This window comes from Macaca fascicularis, chromosome 2, assembly GCF_037993035.2.
Source record: "Macaca fascicularis isolate 582-1 chromosome 2, T2T-MFA8v1.1".
Classification (NCBI taxonomy): domain Eukaryota; kingdom Metazoa; phylum Chordata; class Mammalia; order Primates; family Cercopithecidae; genus Macaca; species Macaca fascicularis.
Window position 1 is genome coordinate 24,167,049 of NC_088376.1, and position 20,369 is coordinate 24,187,417.

General features: G+C 38.3%; 1 protein-coding gene and 1 long non-coding RNA gene across 40 annotated transcripts in view; one reads left to right on the plus strand and one right to left on the minus strand.

Moving 5' to 3' along the window:
* THRB (thyroid hormone receptor beta) overlaps positions 1 to 20,369 on the plus strand; it is a 371,812-nt gene that overhangs the window by 304,221 nt on the left and 47,222 nt on the right. Inside the window, exon 1 of one of the 39 annotated variants that reach the window (XM_015444495.4) lies at positions 18,867 to 19,276. The exons of the other annotated variants lie outside the window; for them this stretch is intronic. Within the exon in view, the coding sequence (XP_015299981.1) occupies positions 18,949 to 19,276 (328 nt within the window). The 5' untranslated portion in view covers positions 18,867 to 18,948. Of the gene's footprint in view, positions 1 to 18,866; positions 19,277 to 20,369 lie in introns of those variants that run through there. 39 annotated transcript variants of the gene reach the window in all.
* On the minus strand, positions 7,178 to 10,546 carry LOC123571910 (uncharacterized). The gene is made up of 2 exons (XR_006696224.3): positions 10,420 to 10,546; positions 7,178 to 7,245 (listed from the first exon to the last, which is right to left on the minus strand). It is a non-coding gene; the product is annotated as an uncharacterized lncRNA (long non-coding RNA).

Sequence of the window (20,369 nt, forward strand, 5' to 3'; positions counted from 1 at the left end):
CAGAAAAAAGTTCCCAGATATACATCAAACTTGTTTCAGTAGATACCTTAAAAAAGAAAAGGGTGGAATAAGAAGGATTAACTCCATATGCAACTGCATTCAAAAGTCTTTACAAGAATGTATTAATAAATATTAATGAACGTATTAATGAATAATGATGTGCATAATTTGTTTAATGTTACGATCATACGCTTCACAGTTAGGCGCAAGTTGATTTCTTGTTCTTTAAATCATCAGCTCAGGGAAAATTTTTTAACCTCTGTAACCCTCAGTCCATTTAGTTTTAAACGGGAATAATAGCGAGCTTTCAGATTTGTTGTAAAGATGGAAGATATTTCAATGAAGGATTTAATTTTTTTAAATAAAAAAAAAGGCCAGGTGTGGTGGCTCACACCTGTAATCCCAACACTTTGGGAGGCCGAGGCAGGTAGATCACTGGAGGTCAGGAGTTCAAGACCAGCCTGGCCAACATGATGAAACCCTGTCTCTATTAAAAATACAAAACAAAATTAGCTGGGGATGGTGGCATGTGCCTGTAATCCCAGCTACTCAGGAGACTGAGGCAGGAGGAGCGCTTGAACCCAGGAGGCAGAGGTTGCAGTGAGCTGAGATAGCGCCATTGCACTCCAGCCTGGGTAACAGAGCAAGACTCTGTCTCAAAAAAAAAGAAAAGAAAAAAAGATGAAAGATAATATGTATAAAGCACCCAACATAGTGCCTGGCACTTAGGAGAGACTAAACAATGATAACTCTTCTTAGAATATAAACACACCTCTTAGCCTTGTGCCCACCTCCTCCAGTTTTTGCCACCCTTTCTGACCTTGAAATACATTGAACTATATAAATGAAGGGAAGCAAAACAAAACATCCTGTGCACAGCTCTAGTAGAGGCATAAACAGTTGAAAAAAAAAAAGTCCATAGCAACAACTAAAGTATTTTTTTTTCAGACTCTTTTAAAATTTAAAACTTTAAATAAGAAATCAAGGGGAAAATGCAGTAGCTGAACTGGAATTCTAACTCAGGCAATCTGCCCCCAGGGTCAGAGCTCTCTACTGTTATAATCCCCTGTAACTCTAAAGGGTAAGAACATTCCAGACCTAAAGGAAAGAATTTGAAACTGTAGAGGAAATACTGCTCTACTGTCAGGTAAAGATTGCAGGGCGGTCAGACCTGCCATGATGGGAGCAGTAGGGGTCAGCATGTATCTACTTATACAGTCCGAGGTCATATTCTGGTGCTGCCACTTACCAGCCGTTGAAACTTGGGCAAGTCGCTTAGTTTGTTTGAGCCTCAGTTTTCTCATCTGTCAAATGTGGACCCTGCCTCATAGAACTGTGGAAAGAAACAAGCTCTTCGATCCCTACATGGGAGTTATTTTTCTTACAGTGAGCCAGAAAGACTATGAGAACCACGTTGGACATTAGGAATGTAGCATGCCCATGTAAGAAAAACCACTAAATTGTGACTGACAGGATTGAAGTTTCTAAAGCCAGGAATATTATGGACGCAGACAGAAGAGATGCAATAGCCAAATCCCGTGACTCTTCCAACAAGTAGTTTTCAGACAAAATCAGATACAAGTGGATGGCTGATGTACCTAGCATAGAAGGTGGAAAGGTATTGTTGGGAGGGTCAGCCTTACAAAGACATCGTAGGTGATCACTGGAATTCAAAGTCTTTCCCTTCCCCAGGACATCTTCTACAAGTTGCCCTGAACGCTTATAATTCTATCACTGCCCTCCTATTGTTGTCTTTCAAAATGCAGACTTACTGGCTGAATATCTTATCAAGTCATTACCTTCTCCAAATGGGTGAATTGGATAAGATTCCTTTTACTTTTGCCAGGGTCCAATAAAGACAATGGAAAGAATGGAACTAGAAGGAGGCCATGAACAGGGTAAGGATAGCAAGGGATAAGAGAGAAAGAAAATAATAATAATAAGGAACAGGACTGCCAAGTAACAAGTAACACTGTGCAGCTTGTCAGGGTGTGAGCAGCACTCACTTCATTGTCAAGGCTCTAAAGACAAACGTCACCTATCTCATTGTTTGTCAAGGGCTGACCCTGAGCATAGGTTTAAACTACAAAGAGTTTCCAGCCAAATCTAGACAAATGTGTGAATGGCGTAATGATCATAGGCTATCAAGACATCCCCAAAGGCCTCACCTTACACAGCTGGCCTGCTGCATGGTATCTTAGGGATGTTGCCCAGCACTTAGTAAACACATAGGAGAATGTTTAGGACAGATGACCACTGGTTCTTGGCTTTGACACTCACCAGCTATTTAACCTTGGCTAAATCAATAATTCTCTCCAACAAAGAACGTAGTCAGAGATTAACTGACCACAAAGAAATCAAAGAGATGAATCTGTACTCCGTTTTTAAAGTAGTCCTCCAATATGATAATCGTATTTCCGCTTGTGGGGAAGGCAAGGAAAAATATATTAAATCATTACCAGCCCCCTAAAACAAGATATGATCATCATGAAAACATAGTATCAGTCCCAGGGTAAGTTGGGAAATCAGTTGCCTTAAACCATCTCTTTCAGTGTCCTTACTTCCCTTGAGGACATCTTTTTCCCAGGCACATAGGAGTCTTCGGGCTATCCAAACCCATTTTCAGTTCTCTACTAAGTCTAGGCTTCTTCCTTTTCAGTTTCTGAAAAATTCTCATTTTCCATAAAAAAACTTATTCCCCTGAAGTACTGTTGGTGACCAGTACTGACTTACATCCTTACCTCTCCAGGGCAGGGAGGCTTTGAGTTTTGAGTACCCCCGGAGATGCTGCAACCTCATGCCAAAGGTAGCCTCTGATAGTGGCATTGCAGACTAGGAGGCACATACATGGGGGAACCATATCACCTGTGCTTATGACCTGGCACAGGGCTGGTTTCTCTCTCCAGTTATTTGAGCTGTATTTACAGATTGGTCTTTCAGGTCTTGGCCAGTTCAGCCTTCTTGATTGAACTGGAACAAATATGAGCCTCTATCCACACTGCCAGGGTCCCAGAAATTCAGAACCAGCTGAGCTTTTCAAGTAAGATTAGAGTCAGAAATCCTCCATGGTCCAGAGCTATTCTCCATGGCACTGACCTGACATAGGATTATTGTATATTGTGAACCTCTATCCCCATGACATTTGTCAGTATGGGCTTATACAAGGGACTTGGCTTTATTAAACTGCACTGCCTCTTAAAATACTGAGCTGTGCTGCATATGTGACTGTTTAACTCAATTGTCTATATGATAAAGTCACTTGGCATTTGAGTAAGAATATCATGTGTGGGTTGATGGTTTATTAGTCTAGATTGGAATATTCTATGACTGGCAGATTGTACCCCAACCACCCGTAGTTGCCTCAGACATCTAGTACAGCTGTAAAGGCCATACTATTTTGGTTAAGCCTCAGGACTAATGAAAAGATACATATTCAACTCTTTGTTTGCCTAGTTCTGGAAACAACTTCTTATAATAAGACTAAGATATAAAACTAAAGGTCAAAACTGTGTAAGTAAAAGAAGTTACTGCCCTTTAAGGGAAAAATAATACATGTTAATTTTTGCAGCAATTTCAATTGAATGGGTTTCCAGGGAAACGGGTATCTGCAATGGGTTCATCCCACTTAATATTTATGACAAGACATAGGGAATTTCTTTCATGTTATCTTTTCCTGGTTACACACGACATGCTCATTCTTAAATTTCCTTTGAAGCGATCATTCTATGCTTGAGTCTTATTTGTTCTCCCAAAAAAAGAAATGAATGCCCATTCTATGATTTTTTAAGAACCTTTGATATCAGGAATATAAGCCTGGTGATCACTACTAAAAAATAAAAGTATGCAAATCAATCTGACTCCCTTTTTTAATGAATCAAAAGCTATTTGTTATTACTTGTTTTATTGAAAATCTGCTTACTTTCTGAGTTGGATTCTGTTTCTAAGAGTTGAAGTGGAAAAATAAAATTGGTGGCAAAGGACCACTAAGTCTTCAAGGTTAAGTAAATTGTATGTTTTCCTGGAAGAGCTCCTAAGGCAGACCTATAAATTTCTTTTTATATTTTGTTTTAATCTCAGGTTTACCAAAAAGTTGTCATAGTGCAAATAATTCCCATGCCCTTCACCTGGATTCACCAATTGTTAACATTTTACCATATTTCTTTTCTCATTCTCTGTATGTGTGTGTTTGCTTATATACATATTATTATGCCATTTGCAAACCATTTGAGAGTAAGTTATAAACCTCATGCCCTTTAAACTCTAAATACCTTCTAAAACTAAGGAAATTATCCTAGGAAACCATAGCACAATTATCAGAATTGGGAAGTTTAACACTGATGCATACTATTTTCTAATCCTCAGACTTTCTTTACATTTTACCAGTTATCCTTCCTGCCACTCCCTTGGAGGAGGAGTTGAGGTGAGGACCAGGGCTGGAGAGAGGACTTGTCTCTAAGAGGTTTTCACAGGCTTCGTTCCACTAGACAGGGCTGGGAGAGGCCACCACCAATTGTCCTTTGTACCAATCTTATTTTCTGGTCTGGGATCCAGGCCAGGATCATTCATTTTATTTATTTACTTTTTATCTCTTTAGTCTGCTTCTTCCTCCCACCACCTGTCCAACTTTACTAGAGTATAATGGACAAATAAAAATTGTATGTATTTATCATGTACATAATTATGTTTTGACACATTATACATCTTTAAATGATTAAATCAAGCTAATTAACATATCTATCACCTATATCCTTTTCGCTTTTTGTGGTGAGAACATTTTAGCAATATTAAAGTATACAGTGAGTTATTAAATATAGTCACCATGCTATGCAATAGATCTTCAGAACTTAGACGTCCTGTCTAACTGAAATCATGTACCCTTTGACAAACATCTACCCATTCTACCTACCCTCCCCACTGCAGACCTTAGTTATCACCATTCTACTGTACACTGCTTCGATTTCAGCTTTGTCCATTCCACATACAGGTGAGATAATCCAGTGTTTTTCTTTCTGTGCCTGGCCTGTTTCACTTAGCATAATGTCCTCCAGGTTCATGTTAGTCTGGAACCATTTCACAGTTTTTCTTTGTCATTCATGCCATTGAAGAAATATTTCTTGAAGAAACACAGGCTGATTATTGTGGAAGACAGTGTGGTGATTCCTCAAGGATCTAGATTTGGAAATAGCATTTGACCCAGCCATCCCATTACTGGGGATATACCCAAAGGATTGTAAATCATGCTGCTATAAAGACACATGCACACGTATGTTTATTGTGGCACTATTCACAATAGCAAAGACTTGGAACCACCCCAAGTGCCCATCAATGATAGACTGGATTAAGAAAATGTGGCACATATACACCGTGGAATACTATGCAGCCATAAAAAAGGATGAGTTCATGTCCTTTTCAGGGACATGGATGAAGCTGGAAACCATCATTCTCAGCAAACTGTCACAAGAACAGAAAACCAAACACCGCATGTTCTCACTCATAGGTGGGAACTGAACAATGAGAACACTTGGACACAGGAAGGAGAACATCACACATCGGGGCCTGTCGTGGGGTGGGTGGCTGGGGTAGGGATAGCATTAGGAGATATACCTAATGTAAATGACGAGTTAATGGGTGCAGCACACCAACATGGCACATGTATACAGATGTAACAAACCTGCATGTTGTGCACATGTACCCTAGAACTTAAAGTATAATTTAAAAAAAAACAAAATTGTGGAAAAGAGGAAAGAAGGGAAGATAACCAGAAAAAAAAGAAGAAATACAGGCTAATTATTATTTTGGAATGTCCCTTAATTTAAGTTTGACTGATGTTTCCTCATGATTTTTTTTAGACAAGGTCTCACTCTGTTGCCCAGGCTGGAGTGCAGTGGTGACCTCATAGCTCACTGCAGCCCTAAACTCCTGGCCTAAAGCAATTCACCCACTTTGGCCTCCTTTGCTCTGGGTTACAGGCATGAGCCACCACACCTAGCCTTTCCTCATGATTAGAATCAAATTATACATTTTGGACAGAGATATTAAAAAATTGTATGGCATGGCGTTTGTTCCTATATAATTTTAGAGTTAATTATATGATGCAGAAATAGTTTTCAATCTTCCAAACCACTTTTATTTTAGTGTGAGCAGGCCTAGATGTTTACTGGTGAGCTCATTATCTCACTGAGTTAGAAGAAAGTATATTTTCTAAAAGTTCTCTAATAAGCATCTATTCAATGCTTTAAAGGTGAATGTCAGAAGAAAAAGTTGTTTCTCTGCCCCCTCTGATATTTTTAAGGTTTTGAAAGACAGAATGATACTTACCTAGGGAACGCCTTTCTCCGTAATACAGGCAAAAAGTACATTGTCCACGGTCTGAAGACTTTTCTGAAGATAAAAAAATAGATATGGCCACTTTATTCTCTTCTCATATTTTAACTAAACATTCTTTTCTTTCCACGATCCAATCATATTAAATTACAAAACAACTAAGATCTTAGGTTAACCTTGATATTTATTATGTATCTTTCTGGAACATTTTGACATTTGAAATAAAATGAAGAATTTCAATCTGCCATTTCTAGATTTGGATCTCAAGGGTACCAACATGAAGTAGATCCTATTTTTGAAAACTTTTACAAATCCTTTTACTCTACTCATCCTTCAAGGCCCAATTCAAACATCACTTCCTCTGTGCATCCCCATGCACCATCAGAATGAATTTGAGTTTTTGTTTTTAATGCTGTGATAAAATTTTGTCCAAGTACTCACTGTGTTCTGCCTTATTTAATTGTGGCTTCTGAACATGCCTGTTTGATTCACTGGAGATTGTGAATTCATCTTGATTTGTACTGACAATGTTTTAAATTGAGTGTGTTCTATGTGTCCAATACCTTACTATATGCTGAGAATAAAAAATTATATGCACACCCCTTTTTTTCATAGGATTTCAAACAGAAAATGTTGGCAGAATTTCGAGTCTAGGCTTGCAATGAGCAGTAACTCTGTTGACAACCAAGTGATGATGAAAATTCTATTGGCTGGCTAGCATTTGTCTTAGGAAAGAATAATGAAGAATGTAACTTACGTTGTTTCAAAAATAATAATTCCATTTTACTCCATGTTCACTTAACGCTTGAAGTATTCAGTGTATGGGATACTGTTTTCTGCTTGCTGATATGTATTTTTAGTTTGGTTGCAAATTTCAGAGTCAGGGCCATGTCTTCCTCCTATGGTGTATCTCCATTCGATCTGGGAGAATAACATACATGGTATTGATACATAAATGATGTAAACTTTATTTTATTTTGAGAATCAGTCTTAGTTAACTCAAGCTATTTGTAGCCCTGCGTCTATTTTTATAAAGCTTCACTGAGATATAATTTACATACCATCAAATTCCCCTGTTTTAAGTGTATAGTTCGATGATTGTTAGTATATTTACAGAGGCGTGCAACCATCATCATGATCTTATTTTAGAACATTTCCATCATCCCTAAAGAAACTTTGACTCATTGACAGTTACTCCCCATTCCTGTGCCCAGCCTCTGGCAATGACTTTCTTTCAGTCCCTTTAGATTTGCCTTTTCTGAAACTTAACAAAAGTGGAATGCTGTAGTATGTGGTCTTATATGACTGGCATCTTTCTCTTAGTATACTATTTTTGAGATTCACCCCAAGGTAGCATGTATCAGTAGTTTGAACTTTTTACCTTTTTTTATAACATTTTCAAGTGTACTGTAGGACTGGAGCCTTTATTGACAAAGAATAAATCTTTTGAAACTACATCAGTTGTGGCATAGTCTAAATTTTGCACTAGTTGTTCTTAAGGGTGAAAAAGCAAAGTAAATGCAGATGATCCAATTGTTCATTCATTATTCCTATTATTAGGGAAATTTGTTTTAAAATTAATCTCTGACATGTTATTCTGGGATAAAGAAAGTATACTGTAGCTGTTAAATGTCAAAATTATTCCACTTAAACAACCAGTCAACTTTTCACATCAAGTCGATCATTGTGAATTACAATGAAATAATTATCTTAACACATAAAGGGGAAACATATCTACTTTCTCTAGGTGATTAAATTTAAAAATACACTAAATGAGCTACTATGTGATATTCAAGTAAAACATAAATGATATTTATAAAACACATAAAATATTGAAGAGCGTTTTTTTTCTAGAGATACAGGGAAACATGTTGACTATAATAAATATACAATGTGACATTAAATTAAGTACATCTTTGGAAAAACAGATAAATCATTGAAGTGATCTTAGAATTTGTGTCGAAACACATTATTAGTCACCCAGAAATTTCAAAACAACAAAATAATTTTCCACTTAGAAAAGCATAGCGTGGAAGTGGGAAAAGTGATTTCTAGAATAGTAACTCGAGGGCCTAAATTTCAATACTAACCTTTTCCCTTAGTAGTTACGTACAGTAAGAAAAGCACCCCTCAGTTTTCCACTGTGCAAAATGAATGGAAATACCTTCCCAACCGATCTTATTGTTTATAAAGACACCATGCAATAGACCTCATCATTATTATATAGCCAATTGTCTAATTAAAGGTACACCGAAACTGAAATATTTTTGCATTTTTTTCTACACCATGATGTTCAAGCCACATCAGACTATATTAGATTCATTAAGGTTTGCTTTTGAATCAAACGTTCATTTATAAAAAAGAGCAGACATTCCACTGTTGGCTTAGAAAATAGAAGACTTCGATGATGATAACAATGGTCTGACGTATATTTCAAATTTTTCATTTTTCTTTCAATCTCCAGCCTTAAGAATACTATTCTGTTCACTTTTGTATATGTGCATTTTTCTTTTGGTTTGGATCCTGAGCTCTTTTGAGTGGTATCTCATTCTCTCAAAGCACAAGGAGACTTTATGATTTGCCTTTGGTCTTAGGAAATATCAGTCAGAATAAAACCCTTGAGCTTTATCCCAGAGTTCTTATGTGAAAGACACTATGCTAGGACTCCAGTCTTTAATCAGCACTGTTTCATCCACTGGAAATACTATGCAAGAAAGGCGTTGGAATAGGTCAAACGTGTCTGGGAATTTTGGACCCACAACCCATTACTTGAAAACTTAAATGAAACAAATCTTGAATTTAGGCTAAAATCAAACTATATATTATTTCTCAATATGAAAAAGAGGATTGCATGGACTTAACATCCAGCAAAGATTGTTTAGTAATTTTCTGACATGTGTAAATCATGTCTGACATGATTAAGTTTCTGGACCCATCAAAGAGGACAGATGACAAACCACGAAAAATCACTGCATGTCAGTCACTATAGCCCTACAGTTTCCCAGACTCCAGTGTAAGCTGCTAAATGGCATAAGGGCAGCAAAACAGAGACATACCATTTTGGACATAAATATGGTATTTGCATGCATCGAGAATATCAGCCCACTTATCAGTCGTATGACTGCGGGCAAGTTGTAGAACCTCTCCGAGTCTCAGTTTCCTTATCTCTAAAACAGGAACGGTCATATCTACGAACAGGATTGTTGTGAGGCTTAAATGATATAATCTATAGGAAAGTAGTTAGCACAGTGCATGGGCCATTGTATATAGGAAACAGTGTGTGACCACGACAGAGAAATGCTATTCAACAAAACTGCAAATGGCCAGCATTCAGGTCATATGAGAAAGTGGCAAGAGATAAGAGTAGAAAGTAGTCAGGAGCTACATTACAAAAGACTTCTAAGTCTTTAAGCTTTATCTTAAAAACTAAAGATTATTGCAAGCTAGGATTGGGGTTGTGGGAGGAGCAATAGGTGACATGCTTCAGATTCTCCTTTAAAATCAATTCCCCTAGCTGCAATGTGGAGGATGAATGGAAAGATCAGAGTAAGATCAGAGGCATAGAAACCTCTTGGGTTAGCCATGTTTTCTCTTAAAAATGAAATGATTAGTTTAATTAAAACAGTAACAGCATAGAATAGTTGGCCCTTTGTGACTAGAGGCTGTGGCAAAGCTACAAAGAGATAAATAAGCTGTAATGAAAAGTCCAAGTTTGTAATTTCTACTTGAACAGATCTGGATTTGAATCCTCACTCTTCAAATTACCTATTGTGCCACTTCAGACAGATAAATTTTTTTCATCTATTAAAAAAAAAATGTGACTACGTTAGGACAAATACCTAATGCATACCTGACTTAAAACCTAGATGACACATTGATAGGAGCAGCAAACCACCATGGCACATGTATACCTATGTAACAAACCTGCACGTTCTACACATGTATCCCGGAAACTGAAGTAAAATAAAAATTTTTTTTAAAAATGTGGTCAGCCATAGCTGCTGTAGGACTATTGTGATGTTTAAATAAGATGATGCATATAAACACCTGACACAGAATCTGACACACTGAGTTTAGAATCGGTATGTGAGGTACCTTGGCATCCAAGGAAAGGGGTTTGGTAGGTGGCTGGAATGCAGGTCTGGAAGGCACAAGGGAGAGTAAGCACCATCTGCACACAGGGGCAATAGATGAAACTGTAGACATTGATGACTTCACCTGGAAGAATATGTATGGTTAGAAGAGAGCTGAGAATAGAACCAAAGGCATGGCCAATTGTAAAAGACAGACAAGGAGATCATCCCTTGAAGATGACTGAAAAGAACTGTCCAGAGATAGAGGAGACATGTGGGAAAAGGCTATATGACATGGAGGTTTCTGGTATACCATCAATAGGTTTGGCTGTGGAGTGAGGTGGAAGCAGAGGGCTTGTGCTGTTGTGATAGTATTATGTCCAAAGACCCAAAAATGTCAGATATCACTGCCCCTGTTGAGAGTCTGGAGTGACAATGATAAAGTTTGTTAAGTATTATGGTACTGGTAGTGCATGATCACCAAAACTCAAAGTGGAGGCCAGGAAAATTGAGCTGCATTGGCCACATGGAGCACACCATTCTTCCTAGCCTAATTAGGCCTAAAACATTTTAGATCAAGGACAAAGCCAATACACCTGCCAGGACCAGGAGAAAATAGAAACAGAAGACGACAGAAAGAGGTTTTGAGAATCCAGGGCTCAAGGTAACAGCCAGTGATGCTGGAAAAGTTGACACAGACCAGCTAGAGCAACTTCAGCCTTTACTAAGACAGTGGTTCTCAAACTTCAGCTAGTGTCAGAATCCCCTGAAGGGCTTGCTGTCCCCACCCCTCAGAGTTTCTGATCCAGTTGGTCTGGGGTAGGCTATAGAATTTGCATTTCTAAGAAGTTCCAGGATATGCTAATGCTGCTTGTTCAGAAACCACCATTTGAGAATCACTGACCTAAGGATTTTGGACTCTTAATCTTTGTGGAATCACAAAGGACTGTTCTCTTTAACTTGCTCATCCTAGAAATGGACATATTTCATCCAGTAAAAGGCTGCTGTCACTAAGTTTGTGGTACCTTTTGCACGAATGTGCTGAGGCAATTATTCCACCTTTGTGAAATAAAACATGCAGCTCCAAAATTTAGACCCACAAAGAGGGTGTCCAGGTTGAGGAAGCCACCAGGACTGCCTTGATGAGAGTCTCTTGCCCTTTGGAAATCTCTCAGTTCAATTATTGGGCCTGTTTCCGTCAGCTTGGTCCTAAGAGTGTCTTATTCCTGCTTCAATGTTCTAATCAGGGCCATTTTTTTCCCACTGCACCAGATCAGAATCCATTCGCTTTATACTAGTAAAACACTGTTACTTTTTCAAGCACATGTTTGTAAAAGCATATTCCGCTTGGTGATAGATTATGGTGAACAAAAGTCTCCCCTTGGTGCCCTTTTGTAGAGCTGCAACAGGCTAGAACTATCAAAAGCTTTTATGAAATGCCAAAGGAAAAAATTAGAAACAAATTCAGTGTACAATATATTTTAAAAGAGAAGAGCTTTGAGTTTCTATTCTTACCAAAGCAGACTTAATTCAAGAGCCCAAGAGGCCCTGGGCTTGCCCTGTGCCCACCTGGGGATTTGCATTTCCATGTGTCCAGCCCACCTCCTGGCCGGCAGCTTTCCTCCTTGGTTAAGACCTGAAAAAGGACACTCCCCTTCAGCAGATTTCTTCTCTCTGTTCTTGGTGTGTAATCTGAGAAATACACTGTTATGTATCTGTGCCTTAAGTTCCAGCATACATATCCAACAGAGCAGATGACTAGGTTTTTCAAAGTATGTTTCATGGAACACTTGTAACAAATGTTACACAATACACACAGGGTTCTATGATCAGGAATGTTTAGGAAATGCTGTTACACAAAGTCATTCAAAGTTGTGTGTGTGTGAATCTCCAAGAGAGGAGCATATCATTCGTCATTTCCCAAACTCATTTGATCATAAAATCTCTTTTTATTGTTTTCTCTTTAGATCATCTCTTGGGACTGTATTATGGGACCACTTAGGGAACACCATCTGAATACTAACCCAGTAGCCATGGTGTTCATTTAACAAGAATTACACCATTACAGTACTGGTAGGGGAGGAGGAGTCATGCTAATTAACACTCCCAGGATTGAGGAAGTCAAAGTTTCTAAAATGATTCGAGTGTTGCATGATCTAGTGACTCAAGGCTTTATATAATTTGGCAGAAATCCTGAGAAGGGAGAGTCAATCCCCAGGCCTGAGACAAGCTCATTTACTCCCTTTCCTCCACAGCACCTGTTTAACTCTACAACACTAGGCCCAGTTGGGAAAATAAAGGCCCCACCTACAGTAGGAGAAATGATACAGTCAATGCAGGAGTGGGTCATGGCCCCAAAAGCTACAACCTACCATATGACAAGTCACTTCATCTCTTTGGGATTCCATTTTCTCATAATCAGATAAAATACATGTGGAATGCATAGCTCAGAAGTTCCTGCTGTAATATCCTAGGATCCTAAGACAACCTAAAACAGGTCTCAGCCTCCATAAATGTTCCATATGTGTTAGGGTTTGGAGGGAGGGTTGCTTTCAAGTTGAGTGGTCCGGAACTTCCAGGAGCTTGCCCTGCTCCCATCTCTGGAGTTGAACTAATTTGATGTCCTTTTCAAAAGCAATGAGTCCAAAGATTCCAGACCTCAACAATCCAAGAAAACATGGTCGAAAAGTTTTTGTGCACCTCTTTAGTTTCTGCCAAAATGTAGTAGATGTGCTTTCAGCACTTCAGTGGTAAGATCGAGACTCATGCTTCTTTACATTTTTAAAGAGAACTTTCCTGAATTTGAGTAGTTACTTCCTGGGGCAGGAAATGTCTCAATCCTTTTCATAATCTTTTCTGGGGCAGAGGTGATTGGCACTGATGATCTTTATTTGTAATTCCATAACCTCAACTGAGGTGGGTTTAATAAACAGCTCTATCTCTGTTCTCTTGTAACGAAGATATAAAAGAACAAACTGGATCAATTTTAGACAGACAGATATCTCCCAGGAACTTTCAAGCCTAAGATAATCCACTTATTGCAATATGTAACATTTTATCTTTTTTTTTTTAATGCACATGGATTTTGGTGCACAGAGAGTCCTCCATCATTTTTCTGAGCGAGCAAGTGTTGTTATGTATGTGAAGAGTGTCAGGGCTTTCAGGTCTCCGATGGAATCAAGAGGCTCCTGGCACACAAAGTGTCATTTAGGCTCCATCCAAATGAATGAGAAGGGCTCTGTCCTGTGAAGAGCTGAAGGGAGGAATGTATCAGACAGAGGGAAGAACATGTGCAGCGTCCTTGAATTGAGGCAGGCAAAAACTTGGCGTGCTCAAGGAACAGTGAGGATGCTGTTTTGGTTTATGTCAAGGAAGCAGGAGGATTGATGAGAAGTGGGGAAGGACCACCTTTTGGTAGAGGTTTGGATTTTGTTCTAAATACAGTACAAAGCCACTGAAGGTTTTAAACAAGGAAGAAACAGTATCTGATTCGCAGCCTGTAAAACATCACTCTTTGGTGGCTCTGTCAAGAAAATATTAAAGTGGCCCAAAGCTAATGAGGAAGCCGGAAAGGAGTCCAGTTAGGAGATGATGATGGTTTGGACTGCGATGATGGCAACGGAGAGAAGGAAGTAGTTGGATTAAACATATATTTTGGAGGAATAACCAATGAACTTACTAATGGATTGGATTTAGGTAGTGAAGGGAAGAAAAGAGTTGGCTTGAAGGTTATTTGCTTAAGCTCCCAGGTGGATGGTGGTGCCAAGATGGGACTACTGTGAGAGGAACAGATTTTAGAAATGAAGTTGGAGATGCCCGTTGGTTGGGCAAATGGAGATGTCAAGTTGATGGTTGGATATAGGATCCTGGTTTCAGAGGAGACATCTGGGATGGAGATATCCACATGGATGTTGCACATAATTAGTATTTAAAACTGAGACAAGATGAGATCGCCTAGAGCAGGGCTTGGCAAACTTTTTCTCCAAAATACCAGGTGGTAAATATTTTCAGCAGGCTATAAGGTCTCTCTTGCAACTACTCAACTCTGCCATGATAGCACAAAAGCAGCCACAGACAATATGTAACAAATAAAAGCTGTATTCCAGTAAACTTTATTTACAAAACAGGTGGTGGGTCATGTTTGGCCCACAGGCTGAAGATTGCTGACCTCTGACCTAGAGTGTAGACTGAGAAGTAGCCCAAGACAAGACCTAAGAAATATATATACATAGTATATATATAATATATGTATATAATTATTATGTATGTACAATTGTCACTTACTAGGCCAGTCATCATTCCAAGTGCATTACTTATATAAACTCACTTAATCTTCACAATAACCAGTGAAGTGAGTACTGTTATCTCTGTTTTACAAAAAAGAAAACTGTGACCTAAATAAGTTTATTTCTGTCTCTTGAGAAAAAAAGAAGTCCATAAGTTGGCAGTCCAGAGCTAGTATGGCAATTCTGTGTATTTCAGCAACCTAGAATTTTCCAAATCATTCTTCCACAATCCCTAGAGTATAGCCCTCACTCTCATGGACCAACATGATGGCTGGGACACCAGTCATTGCAGGGAGCAGAAAGTCGAAACAAACGAGAGGCAAATGGAATGCACCAGTTGTCTTTTACTGTGTCTTTTAAGTTTCCTGGAAATTGCCTTGCAACACTTCTATTATGTCTCATTGGTCAGAAGTTAGTCCCACAGACACATATTGACAAATGGGAAATGGATTTTTTCTCAGGGGCCATGAGCCCAACTAAAATTTAGAGGTTCAATTACTAAAACAGAAAGTAAGAACAGTCATTAGAGTAGAAGTTAAAAGGCTCTGACTAGTTGCTTTAAGGCGTATCAGTTATCTTTCTTTATGTGCCTTTTTGCAAGTACAGTTAGTTGATAGCACCCTTCCTAAGACATTTCTGCTCAGTCATTTGGTGTCTTAGGCCTCCACTGATGATGTCCTACATACTCTTCCAGCTCACTGGTCACCTCTTCTGTGAAGCCATCCCTGGCACCCTAGGCAGATTACTCCTGTGCCCCATCCCGAGTTTATTACACTTCTCCTTGGATTTCGTTCTTTCCTGGCGTGCCTCCTTTTGTGCTGCCTCCTCTGCTTGACTGGGTAACTCAAAGGCGGGTGAAACCTGGTTGAAGTGTGGAGGGTAAATTGCTAAGAACTAAGGGAAATATGTAGTGAAGCTGCAAATGAAGAAAAAGGAGCTAGTCCACAGGATTCCCTGCTCCTTGCTGAAGGGACTGGGGTCAGACACCTAGTGGAACAGGTGGCTCTCAAATGTTGCTACTTATACAAATAACCTCAGAACTTCTTTTAACAATCTTGATGCTAAAGTTTCATCCCATAATTATTAAAGCGGACTTTCTATGAGTCACACCTAGGCATATATATATATATATATATATATATATATATGGAAACACTTCTAATCGGAATTATTAAAGTCCTCCTGAGTTTATTTAAGGCAGTTGGATGCATAATAAGTGAAATAACTCTTAAGCTGCTCTTTAAATAATTAGAGCAGGCAATCAAGAAAATAAGACAATAGCCTCACTGAAGCTTACCCCGTTTGTGACACATAATATGTTTAGATGGTTTTATTGACTTTACAAAGAAGCATGCAAGGCTGATCACAGGCGACAGATGTGATTGCTTCTATCAGGATGTGAGGGGCCATATTTCACATTCAATGTGAGTGTTGAGCTCCATTTTCAACTACTAGTAATGAGAGTTGTGTGCATTCGTTACAAGTAAAGAGTATTCCCATTTGGTGTGGAGTGTGTTTCAGAATGTTTTGTTCTGTTTTCTCCAAACAGTACACATTAGGGAGGAAGTGAGCTCTCTTAAATATGTTTTGAAACTTTTTTTAATGTAAAGATTTCCGAGGGGATTCAAGATTTTTTTAATTCAATAAAAATGCTGTTGACCGTTCAGATGTTTAGTAAAAAGTGAGAGAAAGTGTTTCAGCAGCTCTCCTTTCCTTTTTCATTGCAGTGTTTATATCCAGTTTCAGGGGAGGATAACTGTCCAATTTTTCAAGCACATTTAGAGATTTCTGAAAATTATTTTTAAGTGTTCCTTTGGAATAAAAGTTGAGTCTCTGATTTTAGTTGATATTGTCACTGATGAGAAGCAAGAAATTGCTTGGATTTCTGCCTTTAATGAAAAAGAGAGGGAGCCAGGAAATGCACTGGGCAAAACTGCAAAATCGAATGGATTCAACATGCAGCTCTTAACCAGAAAAAGAGACTTTGAAACATGTGCATTTGCCAAAAAAGAAAACTGCTTTATTGAAAGGTTAATTTTCATATTAGGCTTGGGAAATTTGAGATAAATAAATGAGATCAGACAAAAAAAAACCATAAGGCCTGGATTCTTTTTCCTGGGGTTTTCAGAAAATAGTTATTGCTTCCAGTGAAATGTTTTGACATTTCCAGTAGGGAGAAAATGTTAATTGTAATATTGTGTATGTGTACTTAATAACACTGAATAAATCTTTTATTTGTTTTAAGAGTAATAAGAAAGTAAAAACACTATTAAAACGTTAGCTGTCTTCTTTATTCCTTATGGTAACTTTTCATGCTTTCTAGGATATTGTGATTCATTTTACAGGTTCAAATATATACCAACTGAAGAACATGCTTTTGCTTGTTTTATATCAGTTGTAGTTTTTAAAGGAGTCTTATTACTATCCTCCACATAGATCTTCCTGGGTCTCTTTTCTAATTTTGTCGCATCTTTTGCTCATTCGATAATTCCTCACCTTTTTCCGTTGAGTCCATGGCTCCTTTACTACATTTATGAAAAGTCAGCACTTAAAGACAGCACAATGATGGTCCACTTGACTGTATATTTAATTAAGCTACCTTTTGGCAGAGACAGTGATTTTTTTCTGAACAGCCATCTCTGTAGCCACCAACTCCTTGCTTTGTACTTAACAGACACCCCATAATTTGTTGAATGACTGTAATACCCTCCTTACTTCTGCCATATGTCCCTGCCCCAGAATTCCATGTTGCAATTGATGACTGGAGCTACATGTCCAAAGCAAAGGTCTCACTGTTGAAAATTACAATATTACGTTGTCGATGGTCCTTTAGAGAGAAATACCAACACGGTCACATGCTCATGGACCAGCAGGAAGCCAAAGGTAAACGTCACCACCTGAGGCCCAGCCCTGAAAACAGGCTGCCTAAGAAACAGGACTCGCCAGTGTAGAAGAGCAGCATCTGCCCTTCCTGATGTCATGATCTACAACTATGCATATACGTGACATGCACACACAGGTCACCATCCACAGGGAGAAAATACTATTAGTAATCATCTTAGCAAGCATTTACAATCTAATTTGGTATTTGTTAACTTCTTAGTTAAAAGATATGATGATTCTTACAGAAAATGCTGTTCCCTTTTTGATCACTATCTTTAAGTAACTACATGAATACCACTTAAATCACATTAAATCTTGAAAATAATCTCAAAAGCAGTTTTGAATGGGAATAAAGTGATAAGTGTTTACAGTTTTCCACGCACTACTCATCAGAGTACTATTAAGCACCAACAGAAAAGGAAAGCTGCTATATAATAGGGGTATTCCTCATATAGGGGCATTGGCATACACTCTCCCTCATGCCTTTATAAAGAAAACATAAAATACAGAATTGAACAGTTAACATAAGCTTTAGGTCTCATGTAGATTAGTGCTTATGAGGTAGAAAATAATCATGTGCAAGGAACAGAATAAAACTCACTCGCAGACATCAGCAGCATTTTCAACTGTATACTTCTTTGGCATGTTTTAAAAACCAGTGGGACCTATGTGTCATGGGAAGATGGTTGGATCCTAGTATTAAAAGCCAGTCAGTAACATTCAACAACAGATTCAACCAGTAACATTTGCACAGCTAGATTAATGTTTTGGAGTCAGTCAGTCATCAGGCTCATTACTACTGGATTTTCTCTGGTTCATGCTAATAAACTAGATTATTGATTTTAGGATTTTCTTTGTATCCAAGGATATTCTCTAAGATGTCTTTATAATGTTTCATGCTTAAGCTGTCCAGCAAAATGACATAACAATGAGTAATCGTTTTATAATCACGTTGAAAGGGGTTAAAAACAGCATATAAAATGAATCTTAGCAGCTTCATAGAAACATTCTCGCTGCCACTTCCCTATCTGGGTGGAGGTCATTCCTACCTGCCTGCCATCTTCCCCAGGAATTAACTAGCTGCATGCACAGCTTAAGACCTTTGATAGTCATAAATCTGCTTTCCAATATGTTTGGATGGCAGAAGAGCTCAAAAGACACCTCAGTCTAAATAGGATTTTAGCACATCAGGTGCTATTACAAAGTAAAGCAGGCTGGGTTGCTGTGTTGGTGGTGGTGTTTATTCATCTTCCCTTCGCGTTTCATGTGTATGTATGTATGCTTCTCTGCGTATATGCCCAGCTCTCAGGGTGTATGGGGCTGGAGAATGCATGCGTAGAGTGTGTGTATATGTAAAGTAGAAACTGAACCAGGGAAACAAAATGAACTACTGTATGCAAGAAATATATGAAGTGCACCCAGCTGCCGGCAGCAATTGCTACATGCAGTCCACTGATTATTACGCGTATTTTGAAGATAGTCCGGGTTACAGTGGTTGCGATGCTCAGGCTGTGCCCAGTAACAACATATATATGGAACAGGCCTGGGCAGTGAATCAGCCTTATACCTGTAGTTACCCTGGAAACATGTTTAAAAGCAAGGACTCTGACTTGGACATGGCCCTGAATCAATACAGCCAACCTGAATATTTCACTGAAGAAAAGCCTACTTTTTCTCAAGTGCAGTCGCCATCGTATTCTCAAAAAAAAGGTAGGGACCATTTTGCTTAAATGTGTTCAAAGTTTCACTGTTTGTTTTCGTTTCGTTTTAAAGTTACAGTTTACATCAGCTTCGTCAAATCTTTGAATGTGAACGCTATTTGAAATTAAAAACGGCAGTAAGAGGGGTTGCTAGGTGATTGAAGGACTCTGTGAACATCAAGATTTCCAAGCACTTTTTTTCTTCATCTGTGAAAGCTGGTGTGAGTTGGCTTTCTAGGCTGTATTTTGCTATGTGTGTGTATATATTGCCCAAAGTGACTATTGTTGGCTTCTTGGCGAAAGAAAATATGCGAAAGGTTTCCAGTTGGTGGGTAGGTGTTGTGGTGTCTGAAGTGGGATAATTCTCCCCAGTTCAGGTTCAGATTAAAAACTCATTTGACTTTTTCTTGGCACTTCATTTTGAAAGTTTATTTTCGTTAACTAGTAAAATATGTTAGTGATTTCTTTGACAGTGCTATAATAATGTTGATTTGCTAGGATCTGTAAATGTTCATTTTAATGTATTTACTTATCCATGTAAACAGTAAAGAGTCTATTTGTAACCATGTCAAACTGTAAGAATGTAAAACTCAAACAAAAACTGAGAAACTTTACCTTGCTATTTTGTCCCTAAAGTTGAACATGTCTGCAATCATATCAAGTGAATTCTCTTTATGAAAGGAAGTGAAACACCCTTCAAAATAGCCAATATTAAAACCAGTAAAATATCCATATATCTTAATAGACACCGTGGCTTTATAATGCTGTTTAAATTTCTGTCAATAGAACGTATCTTGCATTACTGAAAAATAAGATACTGAAAAATAAAATAAGGGAGGCAAACAGGTAGAACTCAGGACGTTTAGTAGCAACTGCCAGATAGGAATGCTTTTGAAAACAGTGTAAATTCTAGTGCAGATACGCCAGAATCTCATGTGTTCTGTATATAATCTATAGGATATTGCATAGAGAACCAAATTTACAAGGTTCTGTAATTTACAAAAACATGATGCCCTTTGATCCTCAAAGGTAAATTTCTCTGTTAAATTAATCTTAAAACATAATGTGGTTTATTTAGTTGTGGTTTCTATAAAATTTATCGT